The sequence below is a fragment of the Ictidomys tridecemlineatus genome, chromosome 5, assembly GCF_052094955.1.
Source record: "Ictidomys tridecemlineatus isolate mIctTri1 chromosome 5, mIctTri1.hap1, whole genome shotgun sequence".
Taxonomy (NCBI): Eukaryota; Metazoa; Chordata; class Mammalia; order Rodentia; family Sciuridae; genus Ictidomys; species Ictidomys tridecemlineatus.
In genome coordinates this window covers 158759048-158778080 of record NC_135481.1, presented here as the reverse complement: position 1 = coordinate 158778080, position 19033 = coordinate 158759048, and the positions used below count along the sequence as shown (strand labels likewise).

At 37.4% G+C, this 19033-nt stretch overlaps 1 protein-coding gene and 1 long non-coding RNA gene across 3 annotated transcripts in view; one reads left to right on the top strand and one right to left on the bottom strand.

Moving 5' to 3' along the window:
- Positions 1-2621: 2621 nt before the first annotated feature.
- On the bottom strand, positions 2622-5004 carry LOC144378043 (uncharacterized). The gene is made up of 2 exons (XR_013439527.1): positions 4759-5004; positions 2622-2940 (listed from the first exon to the last, which is right to left on the bottom strand). It is a non-coding gene; the product is annotated as an uncharacterized LOC144378043 (long non-coding RNA).
- Positions 5005-5219: 215 nt separating this feature from the next.
- Sec23b (SEC23 homolog B, COPII component) overlaps positions 5220-19033 on the top strand; it is a 38069-nt gene continuing 24255 nt past the window's right edge. The window contains exons 1-9 of one of the 2 annotated variants that reach the window (XM_013356490.4): positions 5220-5364; positions 7441-7664; positions 8871-8928; positions 11991-12077; positions 14091-14327; positions 14432-14517; positions 16136-16280; positions 16885-17043; positions 17394-17509. In XM_013356490.4, coding sequence (XP_013211944.1) covers positions 7444-7664; positions 8871-8928; positions 11991-12077; positions 14091-14327; positions 14432-14517; positions 16136-16280; positions 16885-17043; positions 17394-17509 — 1109 coding nt within the window. In that variant the 5' untranslated portion in view covers positions 5220-5364; positions 7441-7443. Of the gene's footprint in view, positions 5365-7429; positions 7665-8870; positions 8929-11990; positions 12078-14090; positions 14328-14431; positions 14518-16135; positions 16281-16884; positions 17044-17393; positions 17510-19033 lie in introns of both variants that reach the window. The other variant, XM_005320434.5, reaches the window with a different exon arrangement.

Below are 19033 nucleotides of genomic sequence, written 5' to 3'. Positions count from 1 at the left end.
CTATTAGACTTATGATATATCTATAAGAAAGGCTGTTTTTAGTTTCAAAAATGGAGAATGCAAACTATCTATAACTTGGGAACTCCTGAAATCTACATTATATTTTCTTTTGGTTTCAAATAAGTACTTAGTAGAATGTCAATATTAGCCCTATTTGTGATCTTCATTGTTGTAAATGCTGGCCTTTTAAAAGGTGTCATCAACTGGGCATGGTAGGACCCACCTGTAATCTCAGTTACTGGGAAGGCTGAGGAAGAAGGATTGTTAAGTTCACGGCCAATATGGAAAATTTAGTGAAACCTTGTCTCAAAATAAAATAAAAAGGGTTGGGGATGTAGCTCAATGATATAAAACCCCTGGGCTCAATTCCTAGTTCCAAAAAAGAAAAAAGTCATTATTTTTATAGGGTATATGGATAATATATGTAAACCAATTGTGATTTTGGAGAAACAGGTACTAATGAAACATCATGCCTGTTATAATAGAATCCTGAAATCTTAGGAAGTGGTTGTAACTTATAGGCATATCCAAACCTTATTGCATAGAGGTCAACAGAAGTTTGCCTGTGCTATTATTAATGAGAATCAATAGGAAATTGACTCTTTTTCTTTGTCGCTTTACGGACTTACTCACTGTGAATGTCAGGCACGTTTTTGTACCTATTGTTAAGAAAAACTCTGTTCATGTATTTTGAACAGGTACAGTGGGAGACAAATGGTAACACTGCTTTACCACCAAGTTCTTCAGTAAGAGCAAAACATATCCTTTCCTCTTGAACCTCAACACTAAAAGTCTCAGAAGAGAATAGAGTAAAAGCAAACCCAGTTTCTCCTTCACACTCAACAGCACAGATAATTTCTGTGATGCCAAAATGTGTGGGGATTTCTGAGGCCTAAATTTCCCCAATATGATAATAAAAGATTATCTTTCAGTTTATTGGCTCTGAAGTTTGTTCTGAAGCAGGTGCAGGAACCAATAACAAATGGCCAAACACTTTAATCTTATTGTTCTAGTCATTTAAGAAATAACAAGGGCTGTGAAACTCATAAACCAGGAAAAATGGATAAAAATACATATCATAACATCACAGATCAATGTTATTGAACTAACTGTAAACTTATACTGCTACACACAATACCACAGATGAATCTCAAAATAATCATGTTGAGTGAGATGCCAGACCAAAAAAAAAAAGCACATATCATTTAAGTCCTTTAATTAAAATTGTGAAAATATAAGTGACATGAGTGAACTTTGGGGGATGATATCTATATTCATTATCTCAATTGTGTAGATAGGTGTCAAAACTTACCCAACTGCACATTTTTAAAAATTTTTTTTAGTTGTTGATAGATCTTTATTTATTTATATGTGGTGCTGAGAATCGAACCTAGTGCCCAGCAAGTGCATTACCGCTGAGCCCCAGCCCCAGGCCCCAAACTACACATTTTAAATATGTATGTCCCAGGCTGGGCAGGGTGGCGCACACCAGTAATCTCAGTGACTTGGGAGGCCAGGGCAAGAGGATTTCATGTGCAAGGCCAGCAACATAGACACTGTCTCAAAACAGAAAATAAGAAGGACTGGGGATATAGTTCAGTGATATGTGTCCTTGGGTTCAATATCAGTACTCCCCCCACACCCCTCCCCACAGTAGCTTATTGTATATCAATTATGCATCAATATAGGAGTTTAAAGTTTTAAAAAACAAAATAAGCAGTGGCATTCCTATGCCCAAGTGTTTGCTTAGTGTTTTTTGTTGTTGTTGTTGTTGTTCAGTAAACAATGGCACAGGAACTATAGCCTGTAAAAAGGTCTTCCTTAAGATTCAGTTAGCTTTTCCTTTTAGAAGGAGAGAAAAAAAGCAATGGTATTAACTCTCACCTTTCTCAGATTGTTTATGCCAATAGTGATTGCAGGGATTATGTAATTACATATAACTCACTTTGTTTTCTTTTCTACTTTTATCTCTTGTACAAGTGTTTTCTTGAGTTTCTTATTAATGCAGGAGAAATAACTTTGGTTTTAAAACTAAAAGTCAACATTTTTATGATTTTTTTGGCAGTCTTGGGAATTGAACCCAGGGTATTTTCCCACTGAGCTACATCCCCAGTTCTTTTTATTTATTTAAACTTTGAGACAGAGATTTAAGTTTTGGATGCAGGACTTGAACTTGTAATTCTTCTGCCTCAGTCTCCAGGGCCAATGGGATTACACGTGTGCACCACCTCACTTGGCTTGAACCACTTTCTTTAACAATTTGGAAGTTTCACAAATATGATTCACCAGTCTGAACCAGGCAATTATATTACTGAAAACACCTCCTAGGCTGATTAGGCCCAGGCAGGCATTTTTCTTGCCTCCTAGAGTGAATACCCAGTGGCAATAATACTACAATAGTACAACACTATGTTGCTGATCTGTTTCTATAGCTTTCTTGTCTCCTCTCTACTGGTTTTCTGTTTTTCTTTTTGATTCATGCATGAATGGTAAGTTTTCCCCTGTTGGTAGCAATAATAATTAGGAATTTGGTATTTATATTCTGTCCAGTTGCTAATCTCTTTAAGTGAATTGATAGTTTATATTGATTATCTCTCTCTTGGATAAGAGATGACAGAGAATTGGATTGTTAATGTTTTTTATTTTTTTTTGTCTTTTTATCAGTTTATGAGATTTCCTTGCCACCTGGGAAGAACAGCTCTTTGTTATCTGGTCCACTAAATTTTTATGTTTCTGTATATTTTTCACTTGTGGCCAAAGTTGTAGAACCAAAGTTTCATGTTCTCTAGGTTTATGTGTTTTCACGGATATGATCAATAAGAGCCTTCACCTTGGGGCTGGGAATGTGGCTCAAGCAGTAGCGTGCTCGCCTAGCATGCGTGCAACCTGGGTTCAATCCTCAGCACCACATACAAATAAAGATGTTGTGTCCACTGAAAACTAAAAAATAAAAAAAAGAAAGAAGTATTAAAATTAAAAAAAAAGCCTTCACCTTTTGTTAGAGTACAAATTTTGTGTTGTAGAGTCTTAATAAGTTAGACTGTTAGATCTCTCCAATTAAGGGACCTCTGTTAGGATTAGTTTATGGAAATAAATACACATATATAAATAAAATATTCCTAACATTTCTAGCAAAGAAATAAAACTTCTAATGCTTTGTATGTCTATTACAAAAAAAAAAAAAAACCCCAAAACCAAGAGACCCTTCTTGTGAAATTGCTAGTACAAGCCTGATGTGGTGGTATACACATGTAATCCTAGTGACTTTGGAGGCTGAGGCAGGAAAATTGCCAGCCTCAGCAATTTAGGGTTGGGGATGTAGCTACATGATAAAACATCCCTGGATTCAATCAATTCCCTGTACAAAAAAAGAAAACAAAGAATAGAAATTGCTAGTACAGAAAGAATCCAGGTTCAAATAATTAAGGGAAATCTTTGACGAATGATAGTATTTTAATTTTTGGTTTTTAAAAAATAAAAACTATAAGAACAGTGTGGCAGCACAGGTCTGTATTCCCAGCTTCTGGGAAGCCTGAGGCAGGAGGATGGTGAGTTCAAATGCAGCCTCTGCAGTTAGCAGGCCCTAAGCAACTCTGTCCCTGTCCCTGTCCCTAAATAAAATACAAATAAGGGCTGGGGGGCTAGGGATGTGGCTCAAGCGGTAGCGCGCTTGCCTGGCATGTGTGCGGCCAGGGTTCGATCCTCAGCACCACATACCAACGAAGATGTGTCTGCCGAGAACTAAAAAATAAATATTAAAAAAATAATAATAAAATAAAAAAATAAATAAATAAGGGCTGGGGATGTGGCTCAATGGTTGAGTACCTCTGGGTTCAATTCCCAGCACCAGAAAAAAAAAAAAAAAAGAAGAAGAAAGAAAGAAAAATTCAAAAAGGCCTGGGGATGTAGTACATTGGCTGTCTAGCATGTGTGAAGCCCTGGGTTCAATCTTCAGGACCTCAAAACCAAACCAAACCAGTTATATTCTTTCTCAGTGTTAAGTACATGTGCACATGTTCTTACTTGGGCTTGTTTCCTTATAAAGAGAATAACTACTTTCAATTTCCTAAACGGATATAAGTTTACTAATCAGATAAGCTAACATTAACAATGCATAATGTTTAAGATCATGATAAATGAAAGTTTGTTCAACAAAGTGAATTATTATTCTGACAAACGGTTTATATTACGGACATTATATTTCATAGTACATTGACTTAAACTAATTTTTCTGATCTGTAGGCAATTTAAAATATTGCCCTAATTTTGAGCTAATTAATGCATACTTCTTGAGTGCCTAGATATATACTTTTATTTTTTAGGGTTTTAATATATGCTACAGGAAGATTTTGTCTTAGTAAGTTAATGAATGAGCCACCTTGTAAGAAAGTGAAAAATGGTTGTGGCTGTAGAAAGCTGTGTCCAGGGCTGGGGTTGTGACTCAGTGGTAGAGTGCTCGCCTAGCACGTGTGAGGCCATGTGTTCAATCCTCAGCACCACATATAAATAAATAAATAAAATAGAGATATTGTGTCTAACTACAACTAATAAGTAAATAAATTAAAAAAAGAAAGCTGTGTCCCATGTAAACATGAACTTTGTCAGTCTCCTAAAGTACTTGAATATGACAGTTCTCAATTCGGCATAGGAATGGAGGTGCAAAGAGGGACTGTGCGCTAGAGCTGGTATCCACTAAGAGAGTGGAGCCATTCCAAGGGAAAAGAGAAAATCGTGAAAGATGAAAAAGCACTACTACACCTGTTGTACTTAAAATGAATCTTAACTAAAGACCAGCTCCCTGGACAAACAAGTACGCAAGCGTCCTCCAGTGGGCCGCTCCAAGTTCTCTCCAGCCCCGTATGTTGAGGCCTTCTTCCAGACAGCTCCAGGTTCCTCCAGTTGCACGGCTTCTACTTCCGGAGCCCCACGTCACGGTTCTCCCATTCCGGTAACTAAGGCAAGGAGGCGGATTTTCCACTAAGGCAAGCGTACGTCATATTGCGTCAGGGCGGCCCCCCTGGGAAGGCTGGCTGTGTCTAGGGAATGTTCCGGCAATGCCTGGGGTTTCTGAAGCAGAAACCTTTAGTGGCAATCTTAGGGAAGTGGTATCTATGCTTTGAAGTGCGAGTCAGCACTGTTTTGCCGTATCGCTAGATGGCGGAGAATTTTTTCTTGACAACATCGCTTCCTCTAGTCGGCTGGATAAGCGTTCTGTGATTGGCTAGCGCACGTCGCTGTAGTATGACGTGTCAGAGTGTTGACCAATTGGTTGAGAGCTGAGCTGGACTTGGCGGTGAGAGCCGGAGCCTAGCTTTTCCAGCTGTGGGCGCGGACAGCACTGACCTAGCGATCGGCTCCGGCCAGGTGAGTGGGATGCATACTTGGTAGAGAGCCGCGGACAGAGGCACATATGCCAGGGCGAGGTGGGCTGCTTCTGGGATGAAGCCTTTTCTGGTAGGCAGGGGAAACGGAGCGAATCGATGACCCAAGAGTCTCCTGAAAGTGACGGGTCCCCCGCCATGCCGGGCCGGCAGAGCACCGGCTTCTGATTCTTAAGTCTTTAGAACTGCTGGCTGCGCACAGCCGGAACGATCCTGCTCCCATTTTATAACTTAGCAATTCGAACGTTTTGGTTTGTGAGAGAGGTCTTCAGACACCTGTTAAGAATTAAACTTTATCTTGTCTGCAGATGGCCACTATGCCCTGAAAAGTTACGCCTGGGCGAGATGAGGGTCGTTCGGATTTGGGGGTGGATGCTTCTAAAGTATCTTCCTAGGCTTTTCATCCGTTCGTACAGTATTCATTCATTCATTCATTAATTCATTCATTCATTCATTCAGCTATTTGACCTCTTCATACCCTTATTCTTTGAGAATTTGGTATAGAACGTGAATCTAATTTCCTTGGTAGGATGCATTCTCTCGTTCATACAATCTTGCATTTGACTTAAGAAAGTCTGTGGATTCTCTAAAATCCTCTGTGAATTATTTGCCCGAGGTTAAGAATCAGTGATCTAGAAGAGTGAGGGGGAGGGGCAGTGGTAAACAGATGGAGAAAGTTTTATTATGTGCATACTTGGGGATTAATACCTTTTAATAACAATTTTGAGAGGGAAATGGTCATTTAATGAATCTTGCTGAGGTTCTTGTGAGAATTATGATATTAGAACTGGCTCCCCCGACTACCTGATTTAGCTCTTCCTGCTCCCTCCCCTTCAGGAAGCTGCAGAAGTGCCTTCTGTGTAAACAATGCTTCAGCTTCTCCCTTTTGCTCAAATAACAAGTAGCTGGCTTAGTGTTTCAGTGAAATTCACATTTTGAATTTTGGTTGTCTGTGTAATACTTAATTTGCTTTTCTGGCCATGTAATATAAGAGCCTTAATCCAAATTATTTGTAGTATGGCACTTCTCAAAATAGTATGGGGTTGGTTGTTATCCAGCACTAGATGAGGTCCTCCTTAGTGATCACTTTAATGTCACAGATTCTTTGATCTCTTTTTCTTTTGTTTTGTTTTTTCTTGAGGGGCTAGTTTCCTTGAACTACAATAACTTAGGTGTGTGTCACCCTAGATTCCAGGACATGAACAGGATGTATAAAACACTCAGTTCAGTGAAATTGAGATTGTCTGGGCTTAAAAGATTAGTCTGAAGTACTATTTTATTGACCAGTCTTTAGACATGAGCATACCCCCACCAAAAAAAAAAAAAAAAATTAAAAAAAAGAAGAGGCATGAGTAAAAGCAACCTTGGTAAGGGAGAAGGTCCTGATGAGAGCCAGCATAATAGTAAGCTTTCCTTTGCAATTAGATAATACCAAATAGAAATATTTTATCTCAGAACTTGTCCCCCTTATAAGCTTGACTCCAGATCAGTATATGTTTCTTTACTGTATAGTTAACAAAAGGTGGATGGGAAAAGACACACAACCAAGATTACTAGGAATGTAAAATTTAATACAGTATTGATGCTGAAACAGGATTCAAGACTTACCCTTGGTCAAGTGCAGAATTGGCTTGTCTGAAATGATATGTGATCTGTAAGAAAGTTTAAAGTAATATTGCTGGCAAGGGTGGGAGGGTGTGGCTTAGTAGAGGAGTACTTGCATATTATGTATGAAGCCCTGGGTTCAATCCCCAGCACCTCAAAAATGAATAAATAAATGTAAAAGTGGAGTATTCAGCTACACTTAATTTAGAGATGATGATTAAAACTCCCCACCACTTTGTTTTGTTTTGTTTTGTTTTAAGTGCTAAAAAGGAGGATTAAGAAAAGAGCAATAGTTAAAGATAACTGAGTTAATCAACTTTGGGAAGATATCTTTATCCAGGAGTATCCAGCTAAGTATTTAAGAAATGCTATGTTAGATGACTGTCTTCTTTTTTGAGGTTTAGCTGAGAATCTCAAATATATAGCTAAAGCTTTATCTTTAGTTTCCTTTTAGACTATGGCAACATATCTGGAGTTCATTCAGCAGAATGAAGAACGAGATGGTGTACGTTTCAGTTGGAATGTGTGGCCTTCCAGCCGTCTTGAGGCCACGAGAATGGTTGTTCCACTGGCTTGTCTCCTTACTCCTTTGAAAGAACGACCAGACCTGCCTCCTGTACAGTATGAACCTGTGCTTTGCAGCAGGCCAACTTGCAAAGCTGTTCTCAATCCACTTTGGTATGAATTCTTTTAAAAACTGCTAAAAATGGTGAATACAATTAATTTGATAATTTGGGCAAGTTGTCAAATTTGAGATGAGTAGTAGATGATGAGATTCTTAGTGATGAGTGTGCATAGAAATCTCCTTGGCCTAATCTCCAGATAAAATTAGAATCTTATAGGAAGAGGAGGGGGATAAAAGGGGAGTATCTGGAATTCACTAATTAACTTTTTTTTTTTTTTTTGCTTTTTATCAGTTTGCTTTTGGCTTATCTGTATACTTTATGAGATACCTTTTAAAAGTTTCAGGTTATTTTTTTTTTTAATATACTTGCCTAGTGTGTTGTGTTGATGTTGTAGGACTAGAAGAAGTAATAATCAGAAGAAATTTGAACTCTTAATGATTTTATTGTTAAGTGTAATTTTTTTGTTCCTAAGATAATGACCTATAATATCTTGACCTATATTATTTTGCACACATGTGGATACAATTTGAAAGAATTCTTATTGTATTTATTTATTATTTTTTGAAAGTAGAGTCTTATAGTGTTGCTCAGCCTGATCTTGAACCCAAGGGATCCTCCTGTCTTCCAAGTAGATGGGACTGCAAGATTGGAATTTTGAAATACGTGGCAAGTGGTCATAAAATTTTTTATATGAGGGAACATTTTTTACTTTATTTTCCTTGCTTTTATTTAGAATGTGCATATTAAGAACGCTGCTGCTCTGCTTTCAAAATTATAGCCACTGTTTATTAATTTTTTAAACCTATAAAAGGGGATAGGAAGTATATTAACTCAAGTGAGGTTAAAGTCTAAGAAATTTTTCCTGTGTGTGAAATGTGCCTTTATTATCAAAATTTGGTAGTTTCACTTGGCTGAACAGTAAAGATATTAGAAAAAATCCTGAAGATTGGGTTAAGGTAATAGGCAAAAGGAATTAACTCATAATTTATATAAGTCAAGAAATTTTAAAAATTTATCTAGGATATTGGAAAAGAGAAAAAGGGATTTGCTAATTCTTCATTGAAGTTGTTTGAGGAAAACTTTTTATGTACTTAATAGCCAGAACTCTAACTGCATTGAAATTTTGTAAAATGTCATTTATTATACACATACATAGAAATACCAGTCTGTGATTTATTGAATTTGAAGTTTACATTTGAATATTTTTTACCTTAAAAATAAAAATGGTATCTAGTTGTGATATTTATCTTTCTCACAGTCAGGTTGATTATCGAGCAAAACTTTGGGCTTGTAATTTCTGTTTCCAGAGAAATCAGGTATGAATTATTTTATAAGTTTCATTTCTTGTATGTTATTCTGAAAAAGTTATGTGAAATTGAATATCTATGCTAGCAGTCAGCAATTTCTGCTGAACTGAAGGTGATAGCTTTTGTTAAGCACAATATTGAATGTTGAACATTTATAATTTTTCCATATTTGGATTCTTGTCATTTGCTGTGGAGAGTACATAACATTCTCTTTCCTTGTAGGTTTTCTGTAGGTCATGAATCTGTTACCCTAAGAACATAGATCTGTTGTTCTTTTTGTATGTGTGTGTGCTACTGGGGATTGAAGTCAGGGCCTCTTGCTGGCTGGCAAAATACTCTACCACTGAGCTACATCCCCAACCCTTTTTTTATTTTGAGGCATAGTTTCACAAAGTTGCCCATGCTAACGTAACACTTCTGATCCTCCTGCTCAGCCTTTTTCTGAGTAGCTGGAATTACAGGCATGCACCACTATGCCCAGCTGTTCATATTTCACTTGACTTCAGTATATTCTAATTGGGTAGTGAATATTACTGAATTTTTGTTTTCTGATCTTTATTAACCTTGGAATTCAAGTATCAGTATTGAAGTTTTGATTTAAAAAATTTAAAACTAGCAAACTAAAAGAAGCTCATAAATGAGAAGAGAGACCTTTTATGGGTGTAGATGATAGGGATCAAACCTAGGGCCTTGTTCATAATAAGCACATGCTTTATCACTGAGTGATACCCCCAGTCAAGACTTCTCTTTAAAATCAACTGTGTCTGCTGGCCTTAGTGGCTCATGCCTGTAATCCTGGAGATTGGGAGGTAGAGGCACGAGGATTGCAAGTTCAAAGCCAGCCTCAGCAACTTAGTGGGTCCCTAAGAAACTTAGCAAGATGGTCTGAAAATAAAAAATAAAAAGGGGACATGGCTCAGTGGTTAAGTGCCTCTGGATTCAATACCTGTACTAAGAAAATTAAAAAATAAAATAATAATAATAATTGTCTATGATAAAAATGTTCTAAACCTGGGCTGTGCTGATTATTATTCAATACATTTGCTAAAAATCATTGAATTTTACACTTAAAATTGGTGAATTTTATGGCATGGAAACTATATTTAAATGAAGTGTTGAGGAAAATTAATTGTACACAATAGAGCATACATTGTGCTCATAGCTCTTAAGCTGGTAATAACATGAATTTATTATGATTAATCCTAGATACAGTGCATAGTAAATCCAGTCATGGAAAAACAAGTACAGTTGACGACTGACAGTAGGTTCAGAAATTATAAGCTGATTATATTTGAGATTTATTTCCATGAGAGGCTGGGGATGTACCTCAATGGTAGAATTTGATTCTTAGCAATTAAAAAAAAATCTTCATGAGAAATTCAGAAGTTTATACAAATCTTAACATTCAGAATTAATGCATGTTTAATTTATCATAAAAAAATCTAAGGCAGGGTCGCATTTGATCTTTTATGCCTCAATTTTCTTGTCTTTAAAATTAACATAGGGGTTGGGATTGTGGCTCAGTGGTAGAGTGCTCGTCTAGCACGTGCAAGGCCCTGGATTCGATCCTTAGCACCACACAAAAATAAACAAAGGAAAAAATAAATAAAATAAAATTAACATAATAGTATTATGGGTACTTTATGAAATTCTTGTGAGAATTAAACAGAATTAATGAATGTAAATGACTTTAAATAGTGCTTGACACACTAGGTGCTATATAAGTATTTGGTATTAGTATATTTATCTGAGATCTCCACCTGCCAGTTTGGTCTGGAAGTGTGATATGAAAGACTGTCATATGCTTAAATAATCTTTTGTTATTCTCCCAGCTCAACCATGAGGAAATGAACCCCTCAATGAATCTGGGGTAGTAGATAGAGATGGCCTCCTGGAGGAACTGGGGTATCTTGTCCTCTTTTTCTGTGCAGTTGACTGCCTTTTAGGTAAATAGGACATCTCCAGATTGCTAGAAGGTAGCCAATATGTCTGGGTTTACTCCCCAAATTTTGCAGACATAGATAAAGCTCTACCCTTTTCTGCAAGCTGCAGTCATTGGGTAGTCATGGCCAGAAAGGGGACAGGAGATCTTTTGATGGCATATACTGAGATTTCTGCTGGAGTTCTGATGCCCAATATTCCTTTCCTCCTGGCCAGTGACTCTTTAAGGCTGCTGTCATCACCTCAGCAGGATTTGCATTTGGTCACTCTAAAGTCACTGGCCTGGAGAGATCCACCTGCTAAATTTGGAGAGATATACCTAAGCTTTTAAATATTAAGCTGAAGACTGAAAAATCAGTCCACAAACTATGAATTTAAAATGTTTGCAGAGAGTTTTAAAAACAAAAGGAAATGCCTGTATTATTATTTTATATGCAAAAGCAGGTCCCAAAATTGTTTATATGAAGTGATTGTTATATATGGTGTGCTCAAGTGGAAAGGTCTAGAGGGGACAGGCACAGTGGTACATGCCTAAAATCACAGCTACTCCAGAGATAACAGTCAAAATGATAAATAAAGGTGTTAGTCTTCTTTATAGATGAAACAGGTAAATGTTTTGCCTTTAGTTTGCAAGGCAAAGCTTAAGAAACAGTTGTGATAGCATGTGGTTTTGTTTGTTTGCTTGTTTGTTTGTTTTTAGATTAAACCATTGGTGCTACTGAGCTACATCCTTAACCCTTTAAAAAAAATCTTTTTTAGTTTGAGACTGAGTCTAAATTGTGCCAGCTGACCTTGAACTTTGATCCTTTTGCCTTAGTCTCCTAAGTAGAAAGGATTACTGGCATGGTACTAGGGCTTTTAGCTTCTTCTAATAGAGTGACTTTAAACCATTAAATGTTTTAACATAATTTAAACCTACTCTAAAGAATAAAATACTTTTTTAAACTTATGAAATGATATGAATGTAAAGCAGAATTTAATTACTGATTTTTTTGTGTTTTAATAATGTTTTACATTTTGTGCTCTCAGAATTAACATATAATCATTAATCATCCTTATAAATGGAAAATAAAAGGTGTAACATAAATATCTTTCAGCCCTCACAAAGCAGTGCTTTGCTTTCTTTTCAGTTTCCTCCAGCTTATGCAGGCATATCTGAGGTGAATCAACCTGCTGAATTGATGCCCCAGTTTTCTACAATTGAGTACGTGATACAGGTAAATTCCTTGTTGTGTATTTAATGAAATGTGATGAACACTGAGTATCTCTTGAAATCCTTTGTTTTTTGTGTCTCTTGCCAGTCCAGAGGACCTAAAGTTGTTGGGGCAGAAGGATCCTAAACATGAGGTTACAGTGTGTAAGCACTTACACTGGTGTTGTTTTCAGGTCTTGGTAGAAGGCTACAAAAAACGGTGGAACTGAATGAATTAGAAAGCCGACCTTCAAAGCCTTCTCAGTCTTTGTTGAGGGTGCTCCATCATGTAGTTGTTCAGTTTAAAAGTCTTAGACTTGTCCTTGACCTCTCTTTTTCACATCCCATATCTAATCTGTTATAACATGTTATTGGCTCAATATTCAAAATTTATCTAGAATTTAGCCTTTTTTCTCTCTTACTCCTAATTATCCTAATCTAGCCACAATTTCTCATTTGAATTATTTTTAAAAATTTTTTTTAGTTGTGGATGGACACAATGCCTTTATTTAATTTATTTATTTTTATGTGATGCTGAGGATTGAACCCAGAGCCTTACACATGCTAGATAAACACTCTAACACTGAGCCACAGCCCCCACACCATTCAAATTGTTAGATCAGTCTCCTAACTATTCTCCTTGATTTTATTATTGCCTATTTGTATTGTATTCTTTTAAAATTTGTTTTAATTAGTTATACATGACAGTAGAATGTATTTATGCGCTTTGATATATCATACATAGATGGGATATAATTTCTCATTTTTCTGCGTATACATGTTGTAGAATCATATTGGTCATGCAGTCACATATATACATACAATAATAATGTCTGTTTCATTGTATTATCTTTCTTATCCCCACATCCCCTCTCTTGCCCTCCCTTCACTTCCCTCTACCTAATCTGAGGTAACATTATTCTTCTCTAGTGTTGTGTTGTATTCTAAACCCAGAAGTCAGAGTAACTTTATTTTTTTTTTAATTTTTTTAAAAAATATATATTTTAGTTGTAGTTGGATACAAAACCTTCATTTTATTTTTTATATTTTACATGGTGGTGAGGATTGAACCCAGCACCTCATGTGAGCTAGACAAGCGCTCTACTGCTGAGCCACAACCCCAGCCCTCAGAGTAACTTTAAAAATACGTTTCACATTACTTCTCTGTTCAGAAACCTCCAGTGGTAAAAATGGCTCCCCTTTTTACCCAGAGTAAAATATAGTTTCAAAGCCCTGTGATTTACCACTCTGAGCTTAATTTCTGCTAGTGTCATTGTTCAGCTCCGTGGGCCTTATAGACTCCTGAAGCATGCAGGAACATGCCTGCCCATGGGCCTTTGCTCGGGCTTTTTCTACTGCTCTGGCTCTTTTCTTTATCTGTATCTGTATGGCTGCTCTCTTGCTCTCTTCTTCAGGCTTTTGCTCAAATGTTACTTTCTTACTGAGGCTACTCTGACCTTGAACTTGACCTCTGTTTCCACTCCTGGCATTTGCTGTTCCCCTAATCTCCCCTTGCCAGAAAGTTTGCTCCTTGAGATAGGCAGGGATCTTTGTTTTTTCTATTTATGTACTGATATATCCCAGGACCTAGACCAATGTCTGACACATAGTAGGTATTCAGAAATTTCGAATAATTTTGTTAGATACAAACAGGTTGTTTTTTTTTTTTTTTTGGTACTGGGAATTGAACTCAGAGGTGTTTTACCACCGAGCTAACATCTAGTCCTTTTCATTATTACTTTTTTTGAGACAGGATCTTGTTAAATTACTTAGATCTTCATTAAATTGCTGAGACTAGCCTCAAACTTGAGATACTCCTGCCTCAGCCTCCTGAGTTGCTGGGACTATAGAATGTGCCACTATGCCTAGCCACAAATATTTTTTATATTTAGTTTGTTTTAATAGAATCTGTGTCAGGGTAAGTAGAGGTTTGTGTAGGTGTCCTCCTGAGAATTAATGTAGTTGAAGACTTGACATTTACATGCCTGATTTGTTTGTATTTGTATACTGATCATCATGCTTTTTCCTTTCCCTAAAGCGAGGTGCACAGTCTCCTCTGATCTTTCTCTATGTGGTTGACACATGCCTGGAGGAAGATGACCTTCAAGCTCTCAAAGAATCCCTGCAGATGTCCCTGAGTCTCCTTCCTCCAGATGCTCTGGTGGGTCTGATCACTTTCGGAAGGATGGTGCAGGTTCATGAACTGAGCTGTGAAGGAATCTCCAAAAGTTATGTCTTCCGAGGGACCAAGGATTTAACTGCAAAGCAAATACAGGTCTGTGCTGGGTTTGTATAGAAATGGTAGCAAGGACATTTTTAAAAAATTAATCAGTTATTTACTCATAATGTGATGGGAAATGAGTCTTTTGGTTTTTTTAGGATATGCTGGGTTTGTCTAAGCCAGCCATGCCCATGCAGCAAGCAAGACCTGCTCAACCTCAGGAGCATCCTTTTGTTTCAAGCAGGTGAGATGCTGACATACAGTATTAAGTGCTGTAGTGAGCATGCACGTTGACATGAAAATAAAGGAAAAGCAATGCAAGTATGTCGGATTTCTTATGATTAGATAAAAAAGTCAATGAATAAGCTTAATCCATATTTAACGTTTTATCAAAAAGTTTTTTTTGTTTTTTTTTAAGAGAGAGTGAGAGAGAGGGGAGAGAGAGAGAGAGAGAATTTTTAATATTTTATTTTTTAGTTCTCGGCGGACACAACATCTTTGTATGTGGTGCTGAGGATCAAACCCGGGCCGCACGCATGCCAGGCGAGCGCTCTACCGCTTGAGCCACATCCCCAGCCCTATCAAAAAGGTTTTGAGACCACTGTATTCATTCATTCCCCTCTTTCTTGGACATATGGCTATTATCCTTTTTGATTCTTAAATAAAACTGGAAAAATGAAAACGACCTCTTTTGAGTGCTCTCAAAAAAGCTTATGAACAGATACTTCATTCAGTTAAATTGAGTGTCCAGTGCTGACCCAGGCTGTGTTAACTGCTAGTAAACTTGATAAAATGCATTGTCTGCCAGGCTGGGGACAGCTTTCTTCTCTTAAGAAACAAGATTGCGGGCTGGGGGTGTAGCTCAGGCGCTGGTGCACTCGCCTGGCGTGCGTGCGACCCAGGTTCGATCCTCAGCACCACATACCAACAAGGATGTTGTGTCCGCCGAGAACTAAAAAATAAATATTAAAAAAAATTTCTCTCTCTGTCTCTCTCTCTGTCTCTCTCTCTCTCCCCTCTCACTCTCTTTAAATATTATATTAAAAAAAAAAAAGAAAAAAGAAACAAGATTGCTCTTTGTGTTACTCTAAAGTTCAAGGGACACACAAACTGAACCTTTAGAATTGTGCACATTGTCCACATAAATGGACCACATACAAATAAAATTTCCATTAGACAAGTCCTTAGAATTTCTTTTTTTTTTTAATATTAATTTTTTAGGGTGGGGTTGTGGCTCAGTGATAGAGCGCTCGCCTAGCATGCGCGAGGCCCTGGGTTCAATCCTCAACACCACATTAAAACTAAAAAAACAAAAATAAAGGTATTGTGTCTAACCAAAAAATAAATATTAAAAAAATATATTTATTTTTTAGCTGTAGTTGGACACAATACTTTCTTTTATTTATTTAGTTTTATGTGGTGCTGAAGATCCATCTCAGGGCCTCTCATGTGCTAGGCAAGCGCTCTACCATTGAGCCACAACCCCAGACCCCTTAGGATTTCTTTGCTGCTTAAAATTTAATTAAACTGATTTGTTCCCTTTTAAGTTGATTTTATTCCCCCGTGCTAGCGCACGCTCTTGCTAACGCATGCTCTCAATAGCGCATGCTCTCTCTCTATATATGTATATGTATGTATATGTATATATATAATATATATATCACTGAATATTAGGTTTTAAATTATATTCCTTAGTAAAATTGCCTTGCATTGTTTTGTGTTTGTAGAGACAATTTTGAAGAAAAAAATGGCAAATTTTTCCTACTCTGAATAATTATTTTAAGTAATTACATGTCACCAAGGTTGGAAGACCAGGCTACCTTATTAAACTATAATTGATATGTCCATTCAAAATCTTACAGATTTCTGCAGCCCATTCAAAAGATTGATATGAACCTCACTGATCTTCTTGGGGAGCTGCAGAGAGACCCATGGCCAGTAACTCAAGGGAAGAGACCTTTGAGATCCACTGGTGTTGCTTTGTCCATTGCTGTTGGTTTATTGGAGGTAATTGAGAATTTATGGGGCTCTCTCACATCATACAAACTTGCTCTTAAAAATCATATTTGGGGCTGGGGTTGTGGCTCAGTGGTAGAGTACTCATCTTGCATGTGCAGGACCCTGGGTTCAATCCTCAGTACCATGTAAAAAATAGTTAAGTGAAATAAAGGTATTGTGTCCAACTATAAAATAAATATTTTTAAAAAATCATATTTGTTGGCTTTGTTTGAAAATTCACTGTGACCTAAAGTCATTGTTATTATCTACATTGAAGGAGCTCCTAAAGGTTTTCAAGAAAAAATAAGGGAATTAGAGCAATAGGAACTGCTCAGAATAAAGTAGTAAAAGTATATAAAGCCATTAGGGTGAGAGAAAGTAAGTACTGCTTTTCTGCATTGTCATCTATATCATTCTGCTGTATCATCAGTATTAACAGCTGATGAGGAGCTGAGAACGTGCTTAGCATGCATGAGACCCTAAGTTCAATCCCCAATGCAAAAAAAAAAAAAAAATGCTCAGGAGAATCTTTTGGAATATTTCTATAGGGAAATTGAAAACACACTTGGAGATAGGCTATATCCTTCTAATATGCTGTTATTTACTGTTTCAGGGTACTTTCCCAAACACAGGAGCCCGTATCATGCTATTTACTGGAGGTCCCCCCACACAAGGGCCTGGCATGGTGGTTGGAGATGAATTAAAGATTCCTATTCGTTCCTGGCATGATATTGAGAAGGATAATGCACGGTTCATGAAAAAGGCAACCAAGGTAGGTTCTCTTGGGTATGGGTTAATTGTGTTAACCTGGTGTCAGGTTTAGATTGCTCTAGAGTGACAGCTGCTTTATTGAGGCCTTCTTGTCACAGTCAAAAAGATTTATTTGCTGAGATGATCTTCCAGATCTTGGCTGCTATTAAATTATTGCCCCCAGCCTCTGAGCTTCAAGTGGATAGCTGTAAGTTTGTGAAGGTTGTTGAGATTGGAAACTATTTTTTATTTTGTGTTTTGAAGATAATGATTTTCATAGTCCTATGTTTGATTACATCATTTGGTATGTTAAGGCATACCTTGGGATTAATGTTAATGTTTCCTAAAGACAGTTTTCTCCTCTCTTTACAGCACTATGAGATGCTTGCTAATAGAACTGCTGCAAATGGTCACTGCATTGATATTTATGCTTGTGCCCTTGACCAAACTGGACTATTGGAGATGAAGTGTTGTACAAATCTTACTGGGTATGTTCACAGTAAACACCTGGAAAAAAGAGAATGTCTGTTTTTTTTTTCCCTTCAGTGCTGGGGATTGGACCCTTGGTCTTGCATATCTAGGGAAGTACTCTACCACTGAGCTACACTCCCATTTTATGATAGAATGGTGCCCTTCAGGAGTCCTTGACTTAGAGCACTCAGAAATGCTGTAATGTATTTGTGAACATTCTGTGGTTTGTATGCTAGGGTGTATGTGTATGGTTTTTGTGGAGAGGTATCATTATTTCCATCAGTGTCTCATTGAGGTATTTGATTCCTACAAAACTCAACATTTAGGTCAAATTCCATTTTGGATAAATGTCTTAATGGTGACATAAAAAGATGTAGGGTTTTTGTTGAGTGCTCAAGGTGAGCCAACAGCTTGGGATGACTTCCTGCAAAGATGGGTTATCATAGGCTAGGTTATAGGAGTAGATTATCTTTGAGGAAAATCAAAATCTTGGTTTCTTTGGTGATGGTCACACCTTATACAGATTATGTCATTTTTCATTCTGAGTATTTATTTATACTGGGGATTGACCCTAGGGTGCATAACCACTGAGCCATGATCCCAGCCCTATCTATCTATCTATCTATCTATCTATCTATCTATCTATCTATCTATCTATTTATTTTGAGACATGGTCTTGCTTAGTAGCTTGCTAAGTTGCAAGCTTTAACTTTTGTGAGCTTTTCCTTTTAAACAAGCTTATATAGTGCTGGAGAATGCTTGAAATTGAGCTACACTCCCATTCCCATGTGGAGAATGGTTGAAGGAACTAGAAAAGACTAAGTTGAAGACAGCTGGGTGCAGAGGCATATGTCACTACAGTGGCTTGGGAGGCTGAGGAAGGCGGATTGCGAGTTGAAAGCCAACCTCAGCAAAAGTGAGGTGCTAAGCAACTCAGTAAGACCCTGTCTCTAAATAAAATACAAACTAGGGCTGAGGATGTGGCTCAGTGGTCAAGTGCCTCTGAGTTCTATCCCCAATACCAAAAGAAAAAAAGAGAGAGATGAGCATGAGAACTGTATTCAATGTTGAAGAGTTGTTCTGTGGAGAAAAGATCAGAAGAATTAGGAACAATGGGTGAAGCTGCTGGGATATAGAATTTCATCCAGTATAAAGAAAGGTCTTGGGGCTGGGGTTGTGGCTCAGTGGTAGAGTGCTTGCCTAGCACATGAGAGACCTTGGGTTCGATCCTCAGCACTACATAAAAATAAAAAAATAAAATAAATGTATTCTGTCCAACTACAACTAAAAAATAAATATTTTTTTTAAAAAAGGTCTTCCTAGGTATGGTGGTTCCTGCTGTGTAATCCCAGCTACTTGGGAGGCTGAGGCAGGAGGATCGCAAGTTTGAGGTCAACCTGGGCAAGTTAGCAAGACCCAATCTCAAAATAAAAAGTAAAAAGAGTGAGAACTGTCCAGACATGGAGTGGACAGCTTCTGGAGGGAGATGTTCAGTCCTAACTTGGCAGGGATGTTGTCAAGGGGCAGGTGGGTATGAGTTA